The sequence below is a fragment of the Diabrotica virgifera genome, chromosome 7, assembly GCF_917563875.1.
Source record: "Diabrotica virgifera virgifera chromosome 7, PGI_DIABVI_V3a".
Lineage (NCBI taxonomy): Eukaryota > Metazoa > Arthropoda > Insecta > Coleoptera > Chrysomelidae > Diabrotica > Diabrotica virgifera.
This window is the reverse complement of record NC_065449.1, coordinates 86687793-86708979: the sequence shown is the minus strand read 5'-3', so window position 1 is coordinate 86708979 and position 21187 is coordinate 86687793. Positions and strand designations below refer to the sequence as shown.

Here is a 21187-nt window from a genome sequence, read left to right as displayed (position 1 = left end):
AAAGCAAATAAAGGACACTTTGGCCACGTATTTACCTTCTTTTCGTCTAGGAAAAGGACCGAAAGACAGTTTCAAGTACTCAAATCTGAGTAAAGATGAAAAAGATAAGGGCAGTTTTTGCTTTTATTTGATTCAGAGTTGGACCACCATCTCCATACAGCTATTTCAACATCTATGCATCCTCAGTGAAGCTATTCAGTCACAAGTCTGAAACAAATATCAACAATCTTGTCTATTTAAGCGAAAACATCGCGATGCAATGTTTCCACCTTTTGAGACGCAAAACAGCGACATCTCTCGTAATACGAGGAAGACGAAAAGCCCTAGATTCAAAGGTTGCTACTTTTATACAATTAGAATAATTGAAATAAAAATAATAAACTATAGAGAGACGTCGCTGTTTTGCGTCTCAAAAGGTGGAAACATTGTATCTCGATGTTTTCCCTTAAATAGGCAGGATTGTTGATATTTGTTTCAGAGTTGTGACTGCATAGCTTCACTGAGGATGCATAGATGCTGAAATAGCTGTATGGAGATGGTGGTCCAACTCTGAATCAAATAAAAACAAAAACTGCCTTTATCTTTTTCATCTTTACTCAGATTTGAGTACCTGAAACTGTCTTTCGGTCATTTTCCTAGACGAAAAGAAGGTAAATACGTGGCCAAAGTGTCCTTTATTTGGTGTCTTCTATATTCGTCGTCTCTTGTGCTTAATATATTGTAAAAGCCGGAGATACAGGATGTAACCAGAAAGCAGTTTCTCAACGAAAAGTCTTGGATTTAAAATATTGTTTATTATTTTTATTTCAATTATTCTAATTGTATAAAAGTAGCAAACTTTGTATCTAGGACTTTTTGTCTTCCTCTTCTGTATTAGTTGTAAGTACTCCTGATTATCGAGATCAAGTTTTCCTTGCAATTTTGCCAAGCTGAATAGACAGGAAGTGAGGTGCAAATTATAGACATATCCGTGTCTTCTTTAATTCAGCATTCGTTTAGTTTGCAAGTAATAGAAACCACGAAGGCATAACCCGAAACTTGGATATTTCTCCGGAAATAAAACTTTGAATTGTTTTAGGCAGATGTCGCTACGGCATCCACATCAAGTTATTTTGTCGTGATTCGGTACTAGGAGGCTTGGATTGTTTCAGTTTGTTCAGAGATAACGGTCAAATGCATTTAAAACACAATGGAGCGAAATTTTGCGCCTACGCCCTTAATTTTGATTTAATCTTTTATTTTTAGTCCCGTCAATTTTTTCATTGTTTCTTCTTTCTATACTGCAGTAATACTATAAAAATTTAAATAATTAAACGAATTTCAAGAATGCTCATAGTGTGTATTGGGACCGTGCAAGTTCGGCAAAGTGACACCTGGTTTCTACGCTCAGCAACATTATTCGCACTTTTAATTATATTGGCTAATTATATTAGTCCTGGTTACTGGATAATTATCAAGGCCATAGTCCAAAAAAATAATAAGAAGAAAAAATAAGATTCAGGTTATGTTATTAAAACGTAAACAATTGTATGTAGTAAATAAAATTAATTATTAAAATGCAGTACTGCAAGCAAAATACAATTAATTAAATTTACCCTTATATATAATAATAATTGCATATCATAAAATATCAATATTGTGGAGCAATACAGTGCGTCCATAAAGTAACGCATAAATTCATTATTTCGTAAACCGGCAAGTTTAAGGAAAAATTTCGAAATAGGTCGATTTTTATTTTTAAATCACAATTTTTTGGCATATATACATACTACTGACGTCATCCATCTGGGCTTGATAACGTAATCGATGAATTTTTTAAATGAGAATAGGGGTCATCTGATAGCTCATTTGCAAGGGTATGTAATTCTCTATTTATTAATACAAACAATAACATAATCATTTATACAGGGTGTCCAAAAGAAATTTTTTAATTAAATTAATTGAGACAAGAAGAAGAATGTATGTAACTTATTTAATTCAAAATTCGTTTTACTTTTGTCAGAAAACAAGAATACATGTACCTACATGTTTATTTGACAAATAATAAATATTGCTTTTCACTTAAATTCAATGTTAGAGCTGCCACCCACCTGCCTCTTGGAAGTTTAACATTACGCTTAAGCGAAAATCGATGATTATTTTTTAAATAAAACATTTTTATTGTTTTCTGGCACGAATAAAATATATTTAGAATTAAACAAATTACATACATTCATCTTTTTGTACCAAATAATTTAATTTAAAAAAAACATTTTTTGGACACCCTGTATAAATAATTATATTAATGTTTATATTATTGAATAGAGAATTACATACCCTTTCAAATGAGCTATTACATTTAAAAAAAATCATCTCATTTAAAAAAATCATCGAATACGTCATCACGCCCAGATGGATGACGTCATTAGTATGATATGTAGGCCAAAAAATCGTAATTTAATAATAAAAATCGACCTGTTTCGGGATTTTTTTCTTAAAGTCTCCGGTTTACGAAATAATGAATTTATGCGTTATTTTATGGACGCACTGTATATAATTTTTTTTTCTTTATTGACAGTAGATATGAAATATACGTCAATTTGACAATTTCAATTGACAATTAATTAGTTAAGAAAATTACAATATTTCTCCAGTATTCTCGCACGATCGTTTCTCGTATCGTATCCCCTCCAAGTACTTGTACACCGCGAATATCAAATGACTAATGGGTTTAAGTATATTACATCAACAAATTAACAAATCAAATATACTTTCGTATAATATTCGCATAAACTAGGATCTGTCAGAAACATATTACATTTTGTATTAGTCTGTATAATAAATTTTTCTATATTTTATAGGATATGTCATTTCCTCGTATCTAAAATATATATTATTTTTGATCCAGGGCTTGAAATGGGGCTGTGGCTCACTCTATCATGGCTGATGTTGGGTGGACTAACCCCTCCTACCCCAATTTGGGGCAACCCGGACGCAAAGAGGCTTTATGACGACCTACTCTCAAATTACAATCGCCTCATCCGACCCGTGGGCAACAACTCCGATCGACTTACCGTCAAAATGGGACTTAGACTCTCACAACTGATCGATGTGGTAAGTTCCAAATAAAAATATTTTTATAACACGTATACTACATACAAATTAACAGTGTATAGAAGAATGTGCTAGGTAATAATTACACAGGTCAACAAAAAAAAAATATTTTTTTGAGTCTGTTATTTAGCAAGCGCGGCTCCTCCTTAGGGTCAATTGGTCAATGACCCCCCTAAAATAATCTCATAAAAATACCAATTTTATTAAAAATATCTTTTATCTAAAACTTCACTCTGAAATATAAAATTCTCTCTCAGCAGTCTGCATTGGCAAAACAAATATAATAGATATAATAACGTCGCGCCTCGCGCTATACACAAGCCCGTGGCTGGGCCGTATTTTAAATTGTCTATATACAGTTCTTATGGCTTATGGACAAATGCATGTAAAATAGAAAAGAGACGGCAGATAGCAATTTCGTGGGCGAGAGTGGGAGTGACCTTTCCGTCGTATACCTCTAGTAGAGTCGACGGCCTCACGTTTAGTTAGTTACCGTCTGCTGACCGCACTTCACGGCAGGTCTATATCGATCGCGGCGTATTTGCGTAATTTATTTTGTTTTGTTGGATTTTTTTGTGATTGTAACAAAAACAAGATGAGTGTTGTTGACGAAATAATTGCCTTAAAATCTGCTGGAACACTAAATTATGAACGGCGGCTTGAGAAAAAAGAAAGTGGTCGACCAAAACCAAACATGAATTTAAAACAAACAACAAAGGATAGGGGTAAGGACATTCAAAGATATTTTAAAGAATCAATGTACAATTTGTGTGATTGGATTTGTGGCTGCAGTGTGAGAAATGCATTTTTTTGCTATCCGTGTTTACTGTTTTCGAATGACGCTGTATGGGCGAAAAATGGAGTAACTGACATTAAGCATTTAAAAGTGAAAATTACAAAACATGCCTCTTCAACTACTCATATAAATTCATCAATGAGTTACGCAAGTTTAGGACGTGTTAACATAAGACAGCAACTTGATAGTGTATATCGTAAATCTGTGCATGACTTTAATGAATTGGTATCTAAAAATAGGTATATTTTAAACAAACTAATCGACTGTGTAAAATTTTGTGGAGTTTTCGAAATTGCATTGCGCGGTCATGACGAAAGTGACAGCTCCAATAATCGTGGAATTTTTCTGGGCCTTATCGATTTTGTTTCTGAACTGGATTTAATGTTTAAAGAACACATTGAAAAAAGTACAGTATTTAAAGGAACATCGAAAACAATTCAGAACGATATTTTAGAATCAATGTTAGCCATTGTGCATACTCATATCATGAAGGAGATTGGCCAGACAAATTTTGTGGCCATTCAAGTAGATGAGACCACAGACAGCTCCAATAAAACGCAGATGATTATCATATTGCGATATGTATTAACTGGTATTGTACATGAAAGATTTTGGAAATTTGTTAACCCCCTAGGTACTACAGCACAACATTTAACTAATGTAATATTGGAAGAACTTCAATTATTAAAAATTAATGAAGCACCTGAAAAATTGATTGCCCAAAGTTACGATGGTGCATCAGTCATGAGCGGTAAACTGGGAGGAGTACAAACAAAAATTAAAGAAATATACCCAAATGCACACTTCATTCACTGCTATGCCCATCAATTTAATCTTATCCTCCAAAAAGCGGCGAGTCAACACAAACCGATAAAAATATTTTTTGCAAATTTACACGGATTTTCGTCCTTTTTCGGCCGATCTCCAAAACGTACGATGGTTCTGGATAGAGTGGTTAAAGTAAGGCTACCTAAAGCTGCGCCTACTCGATGGGCTTTCAATACAAAATGTGTTGAAATTGTATACACTTATAAAGATGATTTAAAATCTTGCTTAGAGGAAATTATTGATGAGGAGCAAGATGGTAACAATATAAATCAAGCAACTGGTTTAAAAAGACATTTGGAAGATGAGCATTTTTTATTTTGGTTAAATTTTTTCCATAAAATAATGCCCCATGTTGATATATTGTTTAAACAATTGCAAATGCGAGACATTGATGTTATATCTGTCAAAAATTGTATCCTGTCTTTTAACAACAATATCCAAATAATTAGAAATACTATTTTGGAATCAGAAGTACCAAGCACATCAACAGCAAAAAAAAGAAAAACTACTGCAGAGGATCCAAAGCGACGAACTGCACTTGAAATTTGTGATATTATTATATCTGAAATAAATCACAGGTTTAGTTTCAATGATCATCTCATGATTTCACAGTTATTCTACATAGAGAAATTTGAAGCATACACTACCAACTTTCCGCAAAATATTTTAAAAATGGTGACGGCTAATTATCCCACAGTGAATATTTCCAAACTAAAATCGGAACTTGAAGTCTTATATTGTCGTGAGGATTTTCGCAATAGTGCTGGTGCAGTAGCCATACTTCAGCTTTTTATTAACATGAATTTGTCTGAAACATTTTCTGAAGCAGTGAAGTTATTAAATATTTTGTGCACACTCCCTATGACAACCGTGGAAAGTGAGAGATGTTTTTCTACTTTAAAAAGAGTAAAAACATTCCTGCGTAATACGATGGGACAACCTAGACTTAGTGCCTTGTCTATGCTGAGCATCGAGAAAACGCTTGTCAAGAGCATTCCAAATTTCAATGAGAAGGTCATAGACTATTTTGCAGAACTAAAGGATAGAAGAATTGACTTAAAATATAAAAATATTTAAAGTAAGTTTCGTTTTAATAAATTTACAATTTATTATACTATAAATATTCCTATCTATATATCAGTCAATAACCTGTTCATACCATTTTTCCTATATTTTTTAAAAGATTTACTCTAAAAAAAGACAAATTTAATTTTCGGAAAACTAGGGTAAATAGTATTGAGTTTTATCTAAGTCTGTATTTTTTATCTAAAATATAAATGCTAAAAGATCTTTTAAATACTTTAAAAAATCAACAGTTTGAAGTTTTCAAACCAAAATGACCCCCCTGAAGATTGACCCACGAGCCGCCGCTGTTATTTAGTAAATATTTTCTGTTTGTATAGGTACATATAAAATTGAGCAAAGACTTCATAAATAATAAATAAAGTTTGCTTTCATACCTTTAGATAATTTTTTTTATTTAAATTTATGTGTCTCTGCTGCAATGGCCATTGACACAAACAATATTGCTTATACAATAGTTAATTACAATGAGGACTTAACATGAATTATTATAACAGTTAATTTCTAAATCCTAAATAACTTTAGGTAAAAATTATGACAAAAATTATTACAATAATTATTAATTATTGATTATAGTGATTAATTATTAATCACTGAATTTTGAATAACAGGTAGAGATTATAAAGACAAAAGATCATATTGTGTTAAATAATTGAATGCCTTTCAAGAAACTAATTAGGTTATAAAGTTGATCGGACGAGTTTAAAGTATCTTAGTCCTTAAATATCTTATCTAAAAATTAGTTTCTTGAAAGCAAATGATATCGGCTTCTGTATTGTTGATTAGCTGTTGTATGCGTTCTAAGCGAGGGTAAAACCCATCGCAATTCCACTGAACTAGCGTGAAAGTCAAGGAAGAGTCTGAGAGAGAATCGTTATCATCATTGATTGATTGAGATGTTGTACTTTCTATTTCTTTGTTGTCTATATTTAACTGTTTTTTAATTTTCTTAGTGACTCTTGTGAATTTATTTTTCGCTGTTCTGTCTTCAAGTGAGGGGTATATTTTTGACATATCGTCAATGAGTGCCTGGACATTTTGAGTGAACTCCTGTGCTTCGTGCAAGGGGTTATACTGCCGAATGTATTTTCAAGGAAGGCTAGGAGATTTTCAACAGGAAGGGAAAATGAGTCTGGATTTCCTTGAAAAAGATTTTGGATAGTGTGAATTGTGGAATTAGTTAATTTAGACTTATCAGGGGAGTCTTTCTCAGATCTTTTGGCTTTATGCTTACTGGGAACAATTACATCTGGTGAGAGCATTTCATTGATTTTAGTGGGTGTATTTTTAGAAGTTTGTGTTTCTAAAGAGCTTGTATCACCGATGTCAGAACGAGTTCGTTTCTGACTGGTGGATGGGGAAGAAAATTATTATTTGGGGTTATGAAAGTAATGGGAACATCGACTGTATTTATTTGTTGACTAAGATCTAGATTATTTGTTGGGTTTGATAGTGTGTCATTATTTGATATTGGGGAAGTGGAAATGGATTCAGTAGGAAACAATTGTTCATTTAGGGAAGGATTTCTAGGAGGATTTTGACAATTATTTCCTGTGTGACCTTGTTGTTTGCATAGAAAACATACCATTTTATCCGTAGAGAGGAATATTCTGTGAGAGTTGTTGTCAAAAGGGATTATTATTGAAGTTTGGAGATCAAAGTTTTCCGTGGATGGCGTGACATATACTTGTCTTCTGAAACTCACAATATGGGTAAATATATCACCGGGGATTCCAGCTTTTAGATATGACACTGGTGACGCGAGTTGTAGACCTAGATCCTTAAGATGTTTTTCTATGATGTGGTGTGGAATTTTTTTTTATTTACATTACCGTGCTCGGCAACTATGGCCACTCGCACGGGACAATTACAAACAAGATTACAAGAGGTATAATTAAAGAGCATTAACAAGTTATGTCATAAAAAAAATTTAAAGTTTATGATACAATGATATTTTTTTAAATTGAAGAACTCTGTCTAACTGGTTGGTATCACTTAGAATGTCACATAGCTGCGGTTTGAGGTTGAGCTGTTGTCTTATTAATTCGTGTAGAATTGATAGACAAGCGTTCGAGATTATAAGCCTTTTAGCTGGGGTTACTAGTCTCCGTACTGGTAGTTCAACTGTATTTATTTTAATTGTAAGATGTTCAGTAACAATTTGATCAACAAGTTCAGAATTTGTTAAGTAGATACAGATTCTGTTATTGGAGATTCTTGAGGCGAAGCAGATGATTTTCGGATTAATAATAATATTACCTATGGCCTTGACAGAGTCGAGTAGTACTAAATTTGGTTCTGCATGAATTAAAATAGCTTCGGTCTTTTTGGGATACCTCGGACGTGCTTTAGTCATTGTAGCAGTTGCATATGAACTAGTAAGGTAACTGGAAGAATTGGGTCCAGACATGGTGTTGCTAACAGTGGGGGAACATTGATTTAAATTGTTACGCATGTAGTCAAAAGTAACATGAATTTGTTTATATTAACGCTCTGGATGGCTGGAAATAAGCGACAACCTGAAATACATCACTGCAATACTGGTTGCCTAACCGTTGGGACCGGAGAACAACCGTGAAAACTATTGACAGTTTCGCACTGAATGTGTTTAAGTTGGAAGATTATTACGTAAAAAAATCTCTTACTGACCTAAGCTACAGCTTGTTCTTGATAATCAACACTTAACACAATAGGGCTTTTCATCGATTGTCATTTGTTTCCAGCTTCTGTCATATGTTGTATAATCTGTGTATAATATTAATATACACGGATTATACGACATTTGACAGGAGCTCGAAACAAATGACTGTGAATGAAAAGCCCTATTGTTATTAGTCACTATTTGAGCGAAAAATAATTTTGATAACTAGTATTTACAGTAATAATTACAAATTTCGGTACTAATTTACAGACCGATACATACCAATGAACTGTTACTTACTACTGAACATACTTGACAGTTCATTGACACATACACGTTCTGACGTTAGTTTGACAGTGCTTTTAGATAATTAAAAATAAATATACGGTCTTTTGGCAGATTGTTGCCGTTGCATTTATGATGCCAGAGAGGAGTGAGGACTGAGGATGCACTGTACGTGTGAAGCGAGAAGTGGCAGACTGACGTAATAATGTCCGCGTTAGCATTGCAATAGAATAAAGTATTTTATGTGTCCCAAAGCCTAAAATGTTGTCTTCCAAGAGAAAAGTGTAAAAATGACGTTGACTCTTTTTGCTATATTTGTGGCGAATTTATTAAAGTGGGAGCAAAAAAAAATTATTTGGCAGCTCTACAAGAAGCTTGAGACAGTTGTTCTTCACAATAGAAACAGATTTCCATCTCTTATTCTGGTTCATTCGGTAATTATCATAGAAAATTACGACAGCGTTAAAATGATGCTTCAAGGTTTGAAATATGAAGCGTATGTCTGGCCAGTGATAAGAAATTTCAAAATGGTTGGTTTTCTGGTGCGAATGCAAGGCGGATATACTAAATATCCATATTACCTTTGCTTATGGGATAGTAGAGCCGGCGTACTTCACTATGCTTCTTTTTATGAGCATTTTTCAGTGCGTCACAAATGATAGGAAAAAAGGTAAGTCCGTGATAATATACATTTTAGTGAGATGACATTTTAGTTAAATCTGACAGTTGTCACATTTTATTTGCAATTTGGCATAAAAACAAATCAATTGTGTTTATTGCGTGCATAAAATGGTATTTTCTTTGATTGTATAGTCTTATAAATTGTACAGATTATATTCGTAGATATAATATTATATAATTCGTAAATATTTATTTTTTCGATTATAGCGCCATCTATTGAGAACTAGAATAAATGTTATAAATGTGACCGATGAAATGTAATCACCGACATGCGTTTTTTTCTGTCACATACAATTTAATGCGTTAGAATGAAATCGAAAAACTGTGACCCTCTGGAAGATGCTCATGAGAAAAAGCATACCAGTAGCACTCACAGTCTCATCGGAGCGAGTTTTAAATGTGGAGCCCCATCATACTTAATGCCTCCATTGCACATAAAACTGTCTCATGAACCAGTTCCTAAGATTCTGAGGCCTTTCAGGTCTTTCAATTTGTAAGACAATTTTTCCGAAACTGTCAGAGGCTGACAATTACAAAGATCTTATTTCTAACACGCTTGACAGCTTCAAAGTCATGGGTCATGGGTTGTAGGAAGTCTCCTTAATTACACATGCTACATACTCACTTGAATCAATTTAAAGGCAACTTGGGTGCATATTCAGAAGATCAAGGGAACGCTTCCACCAATATGTAATGAACTTCGAACAACTGTATCAAAGAGAATATAATGAAAACATAATGTGTAACTACGTTTGTGGGCTCTTACGAGACACAACATACTACACAATATAAAACTATTCACTAAAAAGGGTAGTTCCCTAGGTTGGCTGTATACAATATAGTTAAAAATCTCAAACATGAAGTAAAAACCGCTTCTATGTAATTGGTGTATTTATTAAAAATTTTACAAATCCCAATGGATGTGTCCAATTCAGAACGTTTTCGGACCTATCGGTTCATCATCAGTGAATTCTAATACTTGCTAAATAGCCCCAGAACCAAACAATGGTTGAAATTATAATTCAATCTACATTATGTTGTAGTGATATTGAACAGGCTAAACTCCGATGTTAAAAGATATAACCTCCAGGAACATGGTGAAACTCTACCAGGAAAATTAATCAACCATCTTAGGCCAACGTTGACTACCAAGTCCAGTCGGGAACATGGTGAAACTCTACCAGGAAACTTAATCAACCATCTTAGGCCAACGTTGACTACCAAGTCCAAGTGACTGGACTTGGTAGTCAACGTTGGCCTAAGATGGTTGATTAAGTTTCCTGGTAGAGTTCCACCATGTTCCCGGAGGTTATATCTTTTAACATCGGCGTTTAGCCTGTTCAATATCACTGCAAAATAATGTAGACTGAATTATAATTTCAACCATTGTTTGGTTCTGGGGCAATTTAGCAAGTATTCGAATTCACTGATGATGGACCGATAGGTCCGAAAACGTTCTGAATTGGACACATTTTTTCAATCCATTGGGGTTTTTAAAATTGTTAATAAATATACCAATTACATAGAAGTGGTTTTTACTTCATGTTTGAGTTTTTTATAAAACTATTCATTTTTAAAGCTTTTCTTGTATTCTTTTTTGTATTTATGAGTTTCAAATATGCCATCTTTTATAATATTTAAAGTTAATAAAAATATATAATTCAAAATTTGTTTACTTTTAAAAATTATTTAAATTAAAAAATAGAGCTTTTTCATAAAATTTGAAATTTTGTTCTGGTAAGTAGGTACAAAGCAAACTTTATTAGATAAAAATATTTTTTTCTTTTTTAGTTAGGTATACGTAATCAAAATAAGAGGTACAGGACTCAGACTCAAAATTAATGTGGAGCTGTGTTATCCTGTGTATCAGTAAATTATGATAAATTGTTTTTGTTTTTGATGGTGCTTAACTTCAGTATCTTATCAATGTGTGTGTCTCAAAACGTAATCTCAAAAATTAGTTACGATGCACTACCTACTATAAAGAAGGATAAGGTACTTAGTTTTAGAAAAAGTTTTGAAAAAAAAAAGTTTACTTTTTTGAACAAAAAAACTAAAGTATTATCTGCAGAAAAAATTATCTGTAATTTACAAGAGTTATATTTTTGTAACGAGCTCTACTAGCTTTTGATAGTATATTAAATTGGAATCTGGTAAATATTAATAAATTAACAACAAACATGGAAAAACCTGATGTATGCCTCATAAAGCTTAGGGTGCCGATTCTTAAACGTTAATTAACCTGTATACGCTCTGAGCTTCGCTGGTGGCGCTCCTAGCGGATTACTGGAATTATCTTTCACCGGTAATTTTTAAATTTATTATTTAATTGTTATCGCTTAACATTTACAACGCAAAAAATTAATTAAATTGTAATCAATTTTCTTAAGATTTTGCTAATCATTTTGACGTTCTATTGATAAAATATGAATTTCTTACTTCGGATACTTTCACAATTATCGTGTAGATGGCGCTAAGATTTTAGATTAAATTATAATTACATATTACGGAACATTAAAAAAACTTAAATTCAGTATTTAAAACGTAAGTATATTTAAGGTAAAATATATACCACAGCTTTGACCAACTAATATTTTTTATAATTAATGTTTTTAATTTTAATTTTACATTAATCACTTTGATATTTATGTCAAATTTCCGGTAAACGTTTACAGACTTGCCACTACTGGCGCTCGAGAATTTGTAAATATCCCCTCTACGTACGAGCTCACAGCGTATAAATCATTTATTCGAAGTCAATTAGATTAGATCAAGCAAAATGTATTTAAAAAGTCTAAACCCCATTCAATCACGAGATTTGAGATTATCACTGGGTGCCTTCAGAACTAGTCCAATTAGTAGCTTATAAGTTTGAGCTAGAGTAGCTACATCTGTATATGAAAAGCCACCAATTATCTTTAAATGGTACTGAGTAATAAAAAAGGTAAACACTTACGTATGTTTATTAGACAGTGTGGAAGGTACTTACGGAATAAAATTATTTGTGTCCTTGTTTTAAAAAAAATTGAAAAACGCCCGTCGATTTTTATATATATAAATGTGCGCGTTTTAAACATAAAATGTAAATGTACTGGCTGATTGACACAAGCCTAGCCAGAGTCCATAAGCTTTATTTTTAATGGAACACCCTGAATATTTTTATATTTTTAAAAGCTGCTTAACAACCTGATTTTAACGAACTATACCATGTAGGGCAGGGGTCATTAATTAGCGGACCGCGGACCGCATTCGGGCCCTAGGCTAGTTTTGTGCGGACCGCGATTAAATTCAGAATATAGAGTTTTACAATTTTGAAAATGTTTGGCCATGAAATTGTGTACTATGTTTGGCTCAACTTATATGTGCGAAGCCGCTTTTTCAAGAATTAACTTAAATCTAGAGAATTAACTTAAATCAAGAATTAAAAATCCTTGCAGATCTCAGCTAACAGATGAATCTCAACTCCACAATGAAAATCAGTTGCACTAAACTCATTCCAGACTTCAGACAGTTGTAATTTTTTACATAGGAAACAATTTTTTTAAGTAAATTTAAAATTATCTTTTTGCTCGAAAAATGTATTTTTAGAGATTTCGGGAGATTCTAAACAAAAAAAGTCGGTTGTCATTTTTTTCAAAAGTTGATAATTTTTTAGTTATAAGCGATTTAAAATATGAAAAATGTGACAATACGCATACCCATTTTCGAGGCTTGAAAACTTATGTGAAAATTATTAGTGTTCCGGTTGACTAAGTGCCTAAATTGAAGCGTATACATTCAATTTCAAGATTGTAACGTGTAATCACTCGTTACTCACTCAAATTATTTCAATATACTTCGTTGTTTTTTAATTGTTAATCGTCGGTCGTCGCACTTTATAATTCGTCTCTGTCACATGTATACATATTACACGTACCTACTTATGAGAAAAATTCCCAACAAATAGTTGACAGTTATTAAAATTATATAATATATTGTTAACAAAGTTTTTTAATTAATTAATTTATTTTTCTACGACCGTTTAATAACATGGTCATTATTCGTTATTTTTTCATAGATAATAGCACCCATTACTGTACCCGTGAGTAATAATTCATTACTCACGGGCTGAAGTTACTCACGGGTCATTACTCACGGGCTGAAATTATATTCAAGTGGCACTTTTAATATTAATCGTATATAAACTGCAAATAAAATTATTTAAACTTGTTTATTTAATACAATAATTATTGTAATTTATACCAATAATTAACTTCGAAAAATGTTTAAAGGAATTTTAACTGTAACAATGTCAGTATATTTTTTACGTTTATACCTTGTTTACTAAAAATTTTGACGTTTATCATTTAATTTAGTGACAGTGACATTAGCGCATTTTATTTATGTTAATTGGAATTTATAACTAATATTGTGTTTGTTTTTCAAGTTATATTGTGTTAAATATGTTATAACATATTATGTATAGTTATATTATTATATTATATATAGTTAAATGTAAATAAACATTATAACTATATATATATGAAATACGTCCACCGACAACAGCCATTTCCTATTTATTAGATTCACTGACAGCAGGTACAAATTTAAGCTTATGCCCCAGGCTGTGTGGGTGAAAAATAGGTCGATTTCTTGACATAATTCAGGAATTTTTGAAACCTATCAGGTGTTGTAAAGGACGAAGCCAGGAATACCTTCTACTAAAATGTAACCAAAAATGTTGTGCGCTTATTTTTTAATTGCGATTTTCATTTGTTAAATTTGCAATTTTTATGGATTTTTAATTTTGAAGCTTAGGAAATTGATTTTAGAGAAAAACTTTTTAATAGAAAGTTGTAGTAAATTAAAAAAACCTACAATTTGAGCTATGGTAAGTTTAATTTCGTTAATTGGTTATTGCAAAACAGCCTGCGAAATGTCCAAAATGGCCGTTTTTTACAATTGCATTATTTATTGTACAAATAATTTTTTTTTATTTTTTAAAGCTTTAAAATGAAGATCGTTCAATTCCAAATATAAAAAAAATTGTAAAGCCAGATTAACGAATTTGTTGCTTAGATATTATAAATTGTTTATCACAAGAGGTCAAATGTCGAAGGCTATAACTTTTTGAAAAAAAAATCGTAGAAAGTTAGTGAAACATCCAATCTCCTTCGAAAGATTTATATTTTCATATTCTGATGTAAATAAATGCGTAAAACATTTTTAAACCCCTAATTTTTGGGTTTGAAAATAAGGGGACAAATTTCGTAATAAACATTTAGAGCTGAAGCGGCCCTGTACATCCTATGAGTTTTTAACTTACAGATTATTGTTGATAAAGATGAAACAAAGATTTACAAAAAAATAAAAAACTTCTACGACCAACTGAAGCCGAGATAATTTTTGGTTTGCAAATAAGGGGGCAAATTTCGTTATAAAAATTTAGAGCTGTAACGGCCCTGTACATCCTAGGAGTTTCTTACTTACAGATTATTGTTGCTGAAGACAAAACGAAGATTTGTAAAAAATAAAAATTTTCTACAACCAACTGAAGGCGAGATAATTGTTTTTCTTTTCTTAAGTCGTAGTGCCTTTATTTATAACAATTAAGAAATTATTTTACAGTCATTGACTAAAGAAAGACTTATATTATCTTAAAATAAAAATTATTATAAAATATAGTTACATTTAATTATTAAAAATAATTTTTAAAATCGGTGCTTTTGCGAGCGGCCGAATTTTGAAAATAGCCCGGCTCGCTTCAAATCCGCGCATCCGAAAAATTTTCACGTAACTTGTATTAAATTTTGACAGAAAACAATTTAATAATATTACCGTAATAATATACAATCTATTTACCACTGTATTTGTTTTTCTTGATAAACTTTTATATGTGAAATTTCATTTCTGAAGAAATAATATATCAAAAATAATACATATATATGAAATATATAACTATATTTTTAATTTTTTCATTGTTATATAAATATCATAATAATAATGTTACTTCTTACTATAATATACATAAAAGTTTTTCTTCTTGTAGTGACTATTCTTTTTAGATTTCACATATAAAAGTTTATAAAGAAAAACAATTACAGTGGTAAATAGACTGTATATTATAATGGTAATATTATTAAATTGTTTTCTGTCATTTAATACAAGTTACGTAAAAATTTTCCGAGCGCGCGGATTTGAAGCGAGCCGGGCGATTTGCAAAATTCGGCCGCTTGCAAAAGCACCGATTTAAAAAATAATTTTTAATAATTAAATATAATTATATTTTATAATAATTTTTATTTTAAGATAATTTAGTCTTTCTTTAGTCAATGACTGTAAAATAATTTCTTAATTTTTATAAATAAAGGCACTATGATTTAAGAAAGAGAAAAACAATTATCTCGGTTTCAGTTGGTTGTAGAAAATTTTAATTTTTTTATAAATCTTCGTTTCGTCTTTAGCAACAATAATCTGTAAGTTAGAAACTCATAGGATATACAGGGCCGCTTCAGCTCTAAATGTTTATAACGAAATTTGCCCCCTTATTTGCAAACCCAAAAATTATCTCGGCTTCAGTTGGTCGTAGAAATTTTTTATTTCTTTATAAACCTTCGTCTCATCTTCAGCAACAATAATATGTAAGTTAAAAACTCATAGGATGTACAGGGCCGCTTCAGCTCTAAATGTTTTTAACGAAATTTGCCCCCTTATTTTCAAATCCAAAAATTAGAGGTTTAAAAATGTTTTACGCATTTATTTACATCAGAATATGAAAACATAACTCTTTCGAAGGAGACTGGATGTTTCACCAACTTTCTACGATTTTTTTTTTTCAAAAAGTTATAGCCTTCGACATTTTACCTCTTGGGATAAACAATTTATAATATCTAAGCAACAAATTCGTTAATCTAGCTTTACAATTTTTTTTATATTTGGAATTGAAAGATCTTCATTTTAAAGCTTTAAAAAATAAAAAAAAATTATTTGTACAATAAATAATGCAATTGTAAAAAACGGCCATTTTGGACATTTCGCAGGTTGTTTTACAATAACCAAATAACTAAATTAAACTTACCATAGCTCAAATTGTAGGTTTTTTAATTTACTACAACTTTCTATTTAAAAGTTTTTCTGTAAAATCAATATCCTAAGCTACAAAATTAAAAATCAATAAAAATTGCAAATTTAACAAATGAAAATCGTCATAAATAAAAAACCGCACAAAATTTTTGGTTACATTTTAGTAGAAGTTATTGCTGGTAGCGTCCTTTACAACACCTGATAGGTTTCAAAAATTCCTGAATTATATCACGTTTTTTCACCCACAGCCTGGGGTATTATAATTTTTCGGAAACGAATAGAACTTATATTGACTATTTCTAGTTGTATTTTTACAATAAATAAGAACTTAGTTATAGTAGGCAACCAATTATTCAGCCACATACTAGGGGTAAATAGCATTTAGGTATTTTTGTAAACTATTACAATTTAAATCTCGAGTAGTTGATAAATAAATTCTTTACTAATTAAAAGAAAAAAAAAAGGTCGTAGAAAAAGTATAGTATTCTACTCGCATGTAATGGCTATTACTCACTCTGATGAATTACGATACTCGCCTACGGCTCGTGTCGCAAATTTCATCATCGTGAGTAATAGCCATCATTACATGCTCGTTGAATAATATACTATTATTCAATTAATTATTGCCAACGTGCTAATTGCCAATGTGCAATGATCGACGATGAATACGTGCCAATGATCGACGTAGATCATATAGTACGATACACACCACATAGTGAGACGCGCCGCCACGGCGGATTAGGGGCCGAGACACGCGCATAATTAACAAGTAAAAACAACGGTCTAAATTGAAATATGCCCCGATTACTCATCAGAATCTTGAAATTGAATGTTTAAACTTCAATTTAGGCACTTGTCAACCTCAAAAATAATAATTTACACCTAAGCTTTCAAGCTTCGAAAATTCTTATTTTCGCATTTTTCAGATTTTAAATCAATTAAAACTCATCAACTTTTGATAAAAAATAGAATCTTTTTTGTTTAAGATGACCAAAAAATGTTAAAAACATATATTTTCGGGGACAAAAAAGGTGATGTTTTGAATTGGTTAAAAAAAGTGTTAAACGAATTTCTGTCTTAAAATTTCGCCCGGCACCGTTCTGATTTGTTATTATGATAGGGATGATATTTTTTAACAAGAATCCGCAAAGAAACCGAATCAGAACAACCGGACACACGTAGCATTAAGCGCGGACCCCGGAAGTGTCATAAGTTTTCGAAACGGACCCTCAGGGAACATAATTGGTGACCCCGGATGTAGGGTATATTAAGAACAATACAGGGTGACATTTTGAAATTATAAAGTATGAAAACCTCGGGTCTATTATGACTAATACAAGGTGAAATTTTAAAAATATTTAAAAATTTCCGTAACTAAAAAAAATACAACACAAAATCCACTATAGACAAGGCGAAAACGGCGGGTTCGTTGGGAAAAATATTCCAATTAGGTTTTTTTGCATAATCACATTAGTGAGACATCCCAGAATAAGGTTCAAGAAGTCGCCCACGTGAAAAGTGGGCTAAATTTTTTTTAACAATTTTTTTTAATCAAATTGCAAAAATCAATATTTTTGGCTCGGAAAAATTTTTTTGTAGGTTTTTTGAACCATTCTGGATAAAAAAGGTCTCTTATAATTTTTCTCTAAAGTTGATCGTTTTCGAGTTATAAGCAATTTAAAATTGAAAAAAAAACGAAAAATGGCGATTTTCAAGGCTTAATAACTCGGTTAAAAGTTATTATTATGAAAGTCAGAATCAGAAAGTGACTAAATCAAAGTTTAATGCCCCCCTACAAGATCCTGAAGAAATTTTTGTCATTATTTTATTACTAAGCTGTTATTTTTAAGTAATAATATTGAGCGCCATGCACGTGATAGCCGGCCGTAAAATTTCTTCAGGATCTTTAATTTGTAGGAGGGGCATTAAACTTTGATTTAGTCACTTTCTGACTTTCATAATAATAACTTTTTACCGAGTTATCCAAAACGGACGCATATGACCCGTACTAGAAATTCGCAGTTAATGAAATCGATTCATCTCTGAAATATAAATAAACGTACCAGTTTTCAGATTTTTAAATAGTTTTTTTTTTTTAATTTTTTTTGGAAATTCAAAAAAAGAAAAATTTTCAAATCGATTTTTCTAGAAAACGGTGTGTCCTATCGACCTAAAACAAGAGTACCTTTTAGTTGTAGAATATCTCACAATTTAATAATCCAGAATCAAAAACCTTAAAAATTAAAGATAAAAAAGTTATGCGATAAAATAATTGTTGCCCTACCCAAAACGGACGCCTATGACCGGTGCTAGAAATTCGCAATGCATGGAGTCGATTTATTTGTGGAAGATAAATATGTGTACCAATTTTCGTTTTTCTCAATAAAAGCGTTCTGGTGTTATTTAAGAAAAACTACTTACAAGACGCCATCTTCAAAGAGCTCTAGCTCCTTTAGGAAGCATTTTCGGACTAGGTGAATTGGGTAAAAATATCTTAAAATTATCTGAGGAATCTCCTGTCTTCGTTTGTCGGTAGAGTTTCTGGACACCCTGTATATAATTTCAAAATTTCACCTTATTATTATTCATAGGAGACCCTAAATAATACAAATTTTTTAGATGAAGTTGTTAGGTAGCTTCTAAAAACATAAAAAAATACAGGATATTTCATTAAAATTAAAGATATAGCGATACGCTTTAATTACTATTTTTGCTAATTTTAATTTTAATATTTTTTCTCAAAAACAAAACAACGTTAGTCATTCGAACTGCATATTCAAATACGAAGGTTAAGAAAGACATGGCCTTACCCTGTGACATCTGTTGTTCGTCTATGCGGGCAACAAACTGCACCCTCATTAATTAAGTATTTTATCAGACAATTATTGTGTCAACAACTCACCTAATGCATTCGTTCAGTAGACGCCAGACCATAGTGATTTATTTGATCATCTGGTCAGGGGAAAAAAAGGAACACAAAACATTATTGTTTTGTGGTTTCTTTCCTCAGTCACTACTCAGCATGCGAACGGTAAACACGCACCGGCTGGACCCTCTCCGAGAGACCTAAACACATTTTCGTTACAACAATAAAATTACCGTTTGTTTTATTATATTCGTTTTTAATTAAATTCCGGCAACTCACCCATCGGAATATTGGTGACCCTCGCGAGTATTTTAAACCGCCGCGAAAATTTAAAAAAGAGTTAGTGTTAATAATATATTTTTGCCGGTTAATAATATACAGTGAACATCGAAAATGACGACCAGTGCCAACAATAGTGTTTCAGATCGGATTGCAGTGGCCATCGGGAAATTGACAGCCGAATTAGCTGACATGAAAATCCAGCTAGCTAGCTTGTCGCGCGCTCGAGCACAAGCTAACACATACCGTCGCAACCGCAGCAACTCAAGACGAAGACCTTATCCTAGAGACAGGAGCTACAGCAGGGAATGTAATAGTGACATTTGTTGATACCACTACCGTTTTGGTGACCAGGTTCAAAAGTGCTCTCCTCCGTGCAAGCTCCAGGGAAACATCGCGGGCAGTCGGTAAATGCGGCATCCGATCGAAGCCCAAAGTCTCGCCGCCTTTACGTAACAGACTATGATACAAAAAAACAGTTTTTAGTCGACACCGGTGCCGATTTGTGCGTGTTCCCGCGGAAATATGTGCGGGGTGCACGCGAAAAGACTTCATACGAACCATACGCGGCCAATGACACTAAAATCGCGACATACGGCTATGTGAACTTGACATTAAACATCGGACTACGGCGTGATTTTACGTGGCGATTCGTAGTGGCGGACATTTCAAAGCCGATTTTCTTTCTTATTTCGCGCTCCTAGTGGACATTGCTAACCAGTGCTTAGTAGACAGTACTACAACCCTTCGAACAAAGGGACTCGTTAAAGAGTGTTTCGACGGCAGCGTAAAGACTATCGCGGAAGCGTCGCGTTACCATGAACTGCTGCTACGATTTCCGGAAATCACGCGACCCGCTGGTATCGTGAAAGACATTCAACATCAAACGAAGCACCACATCGATACAACACCAGGTCCACCCGTTTTTTCGAAGCCTCGACGATTAGCACCTGACAAACTGCAATGGGCTAAAAAAGAGTTCGAAAATCTTCTACGACTAGGCATCATAAGACCATCGAAAAGCAACTGGTCTACTCCACTGCACATGGTCCCGAAGAAAGGTGAGGAATGGAGACCCTGCGGAGATTATCGACGTCTCAACCAAAAAACAGTTCCAGATCGATATCCAATTCCGCATATCGAAGATTTCGGTCAGGCGCTAGCTGGTAAGACAATTTTCTCTACAATAGATTTAGTGAGAGCATACAACCAGATACCAGTAGCCACCGATGACATACCAAAAACCGCCGTTACCACACCATTTGGGCTGTATGAATACTTATATATGCCTTTTGGTTTAAGAAACGCAGGACAGACATTCCAGCGTTTCATAGACGAGATTTTACGTGGTCTAGACTTCGCCTACGCTTACATCGATGACATTCTCATTGCATCAGAATCCGAAGAGCAGCATATGTCGCATTTGGAAGAGATTTTCAAAAGGCTCAAGCAGTTTGGCGTTGTGATAAATCCAGCGAAGTGTCAATTCGGCAAAAACGAGATTACCTTTTTGGGATACACAGTATCAGACGGAGGACTCACACCTCCACAAGAAAAAGTAGCAGCTGTACAG

At 32.7% G+C, this 21187-nt stretch overlaps 1 protein-coding gene across 1 annotated transcript in view; it reads left to right on the top strand.

The window, feature by feature from the left end:
- LOC114328881 (acetylcholine receptor subunit alpha-like 1) overlaps positions 1 to 21187 on the top strand; it is a 349590-nt gene that overhangs the window by 182466 nt on the left and 145937 nt on the right. The window contains exon 2 of the mRNA XM_050655379.1: positions 2888 to 3093. Within this exon, the coding sequence (XP_050511336.1) occupies positions 2896 to 3093 (198 nt within the window). The 5' untranslated portion in view covers positions 2888 to 2895. The remainder of the gene's footprint in view (positions 1 to 2887; positions 3094 to 21187) is intronic.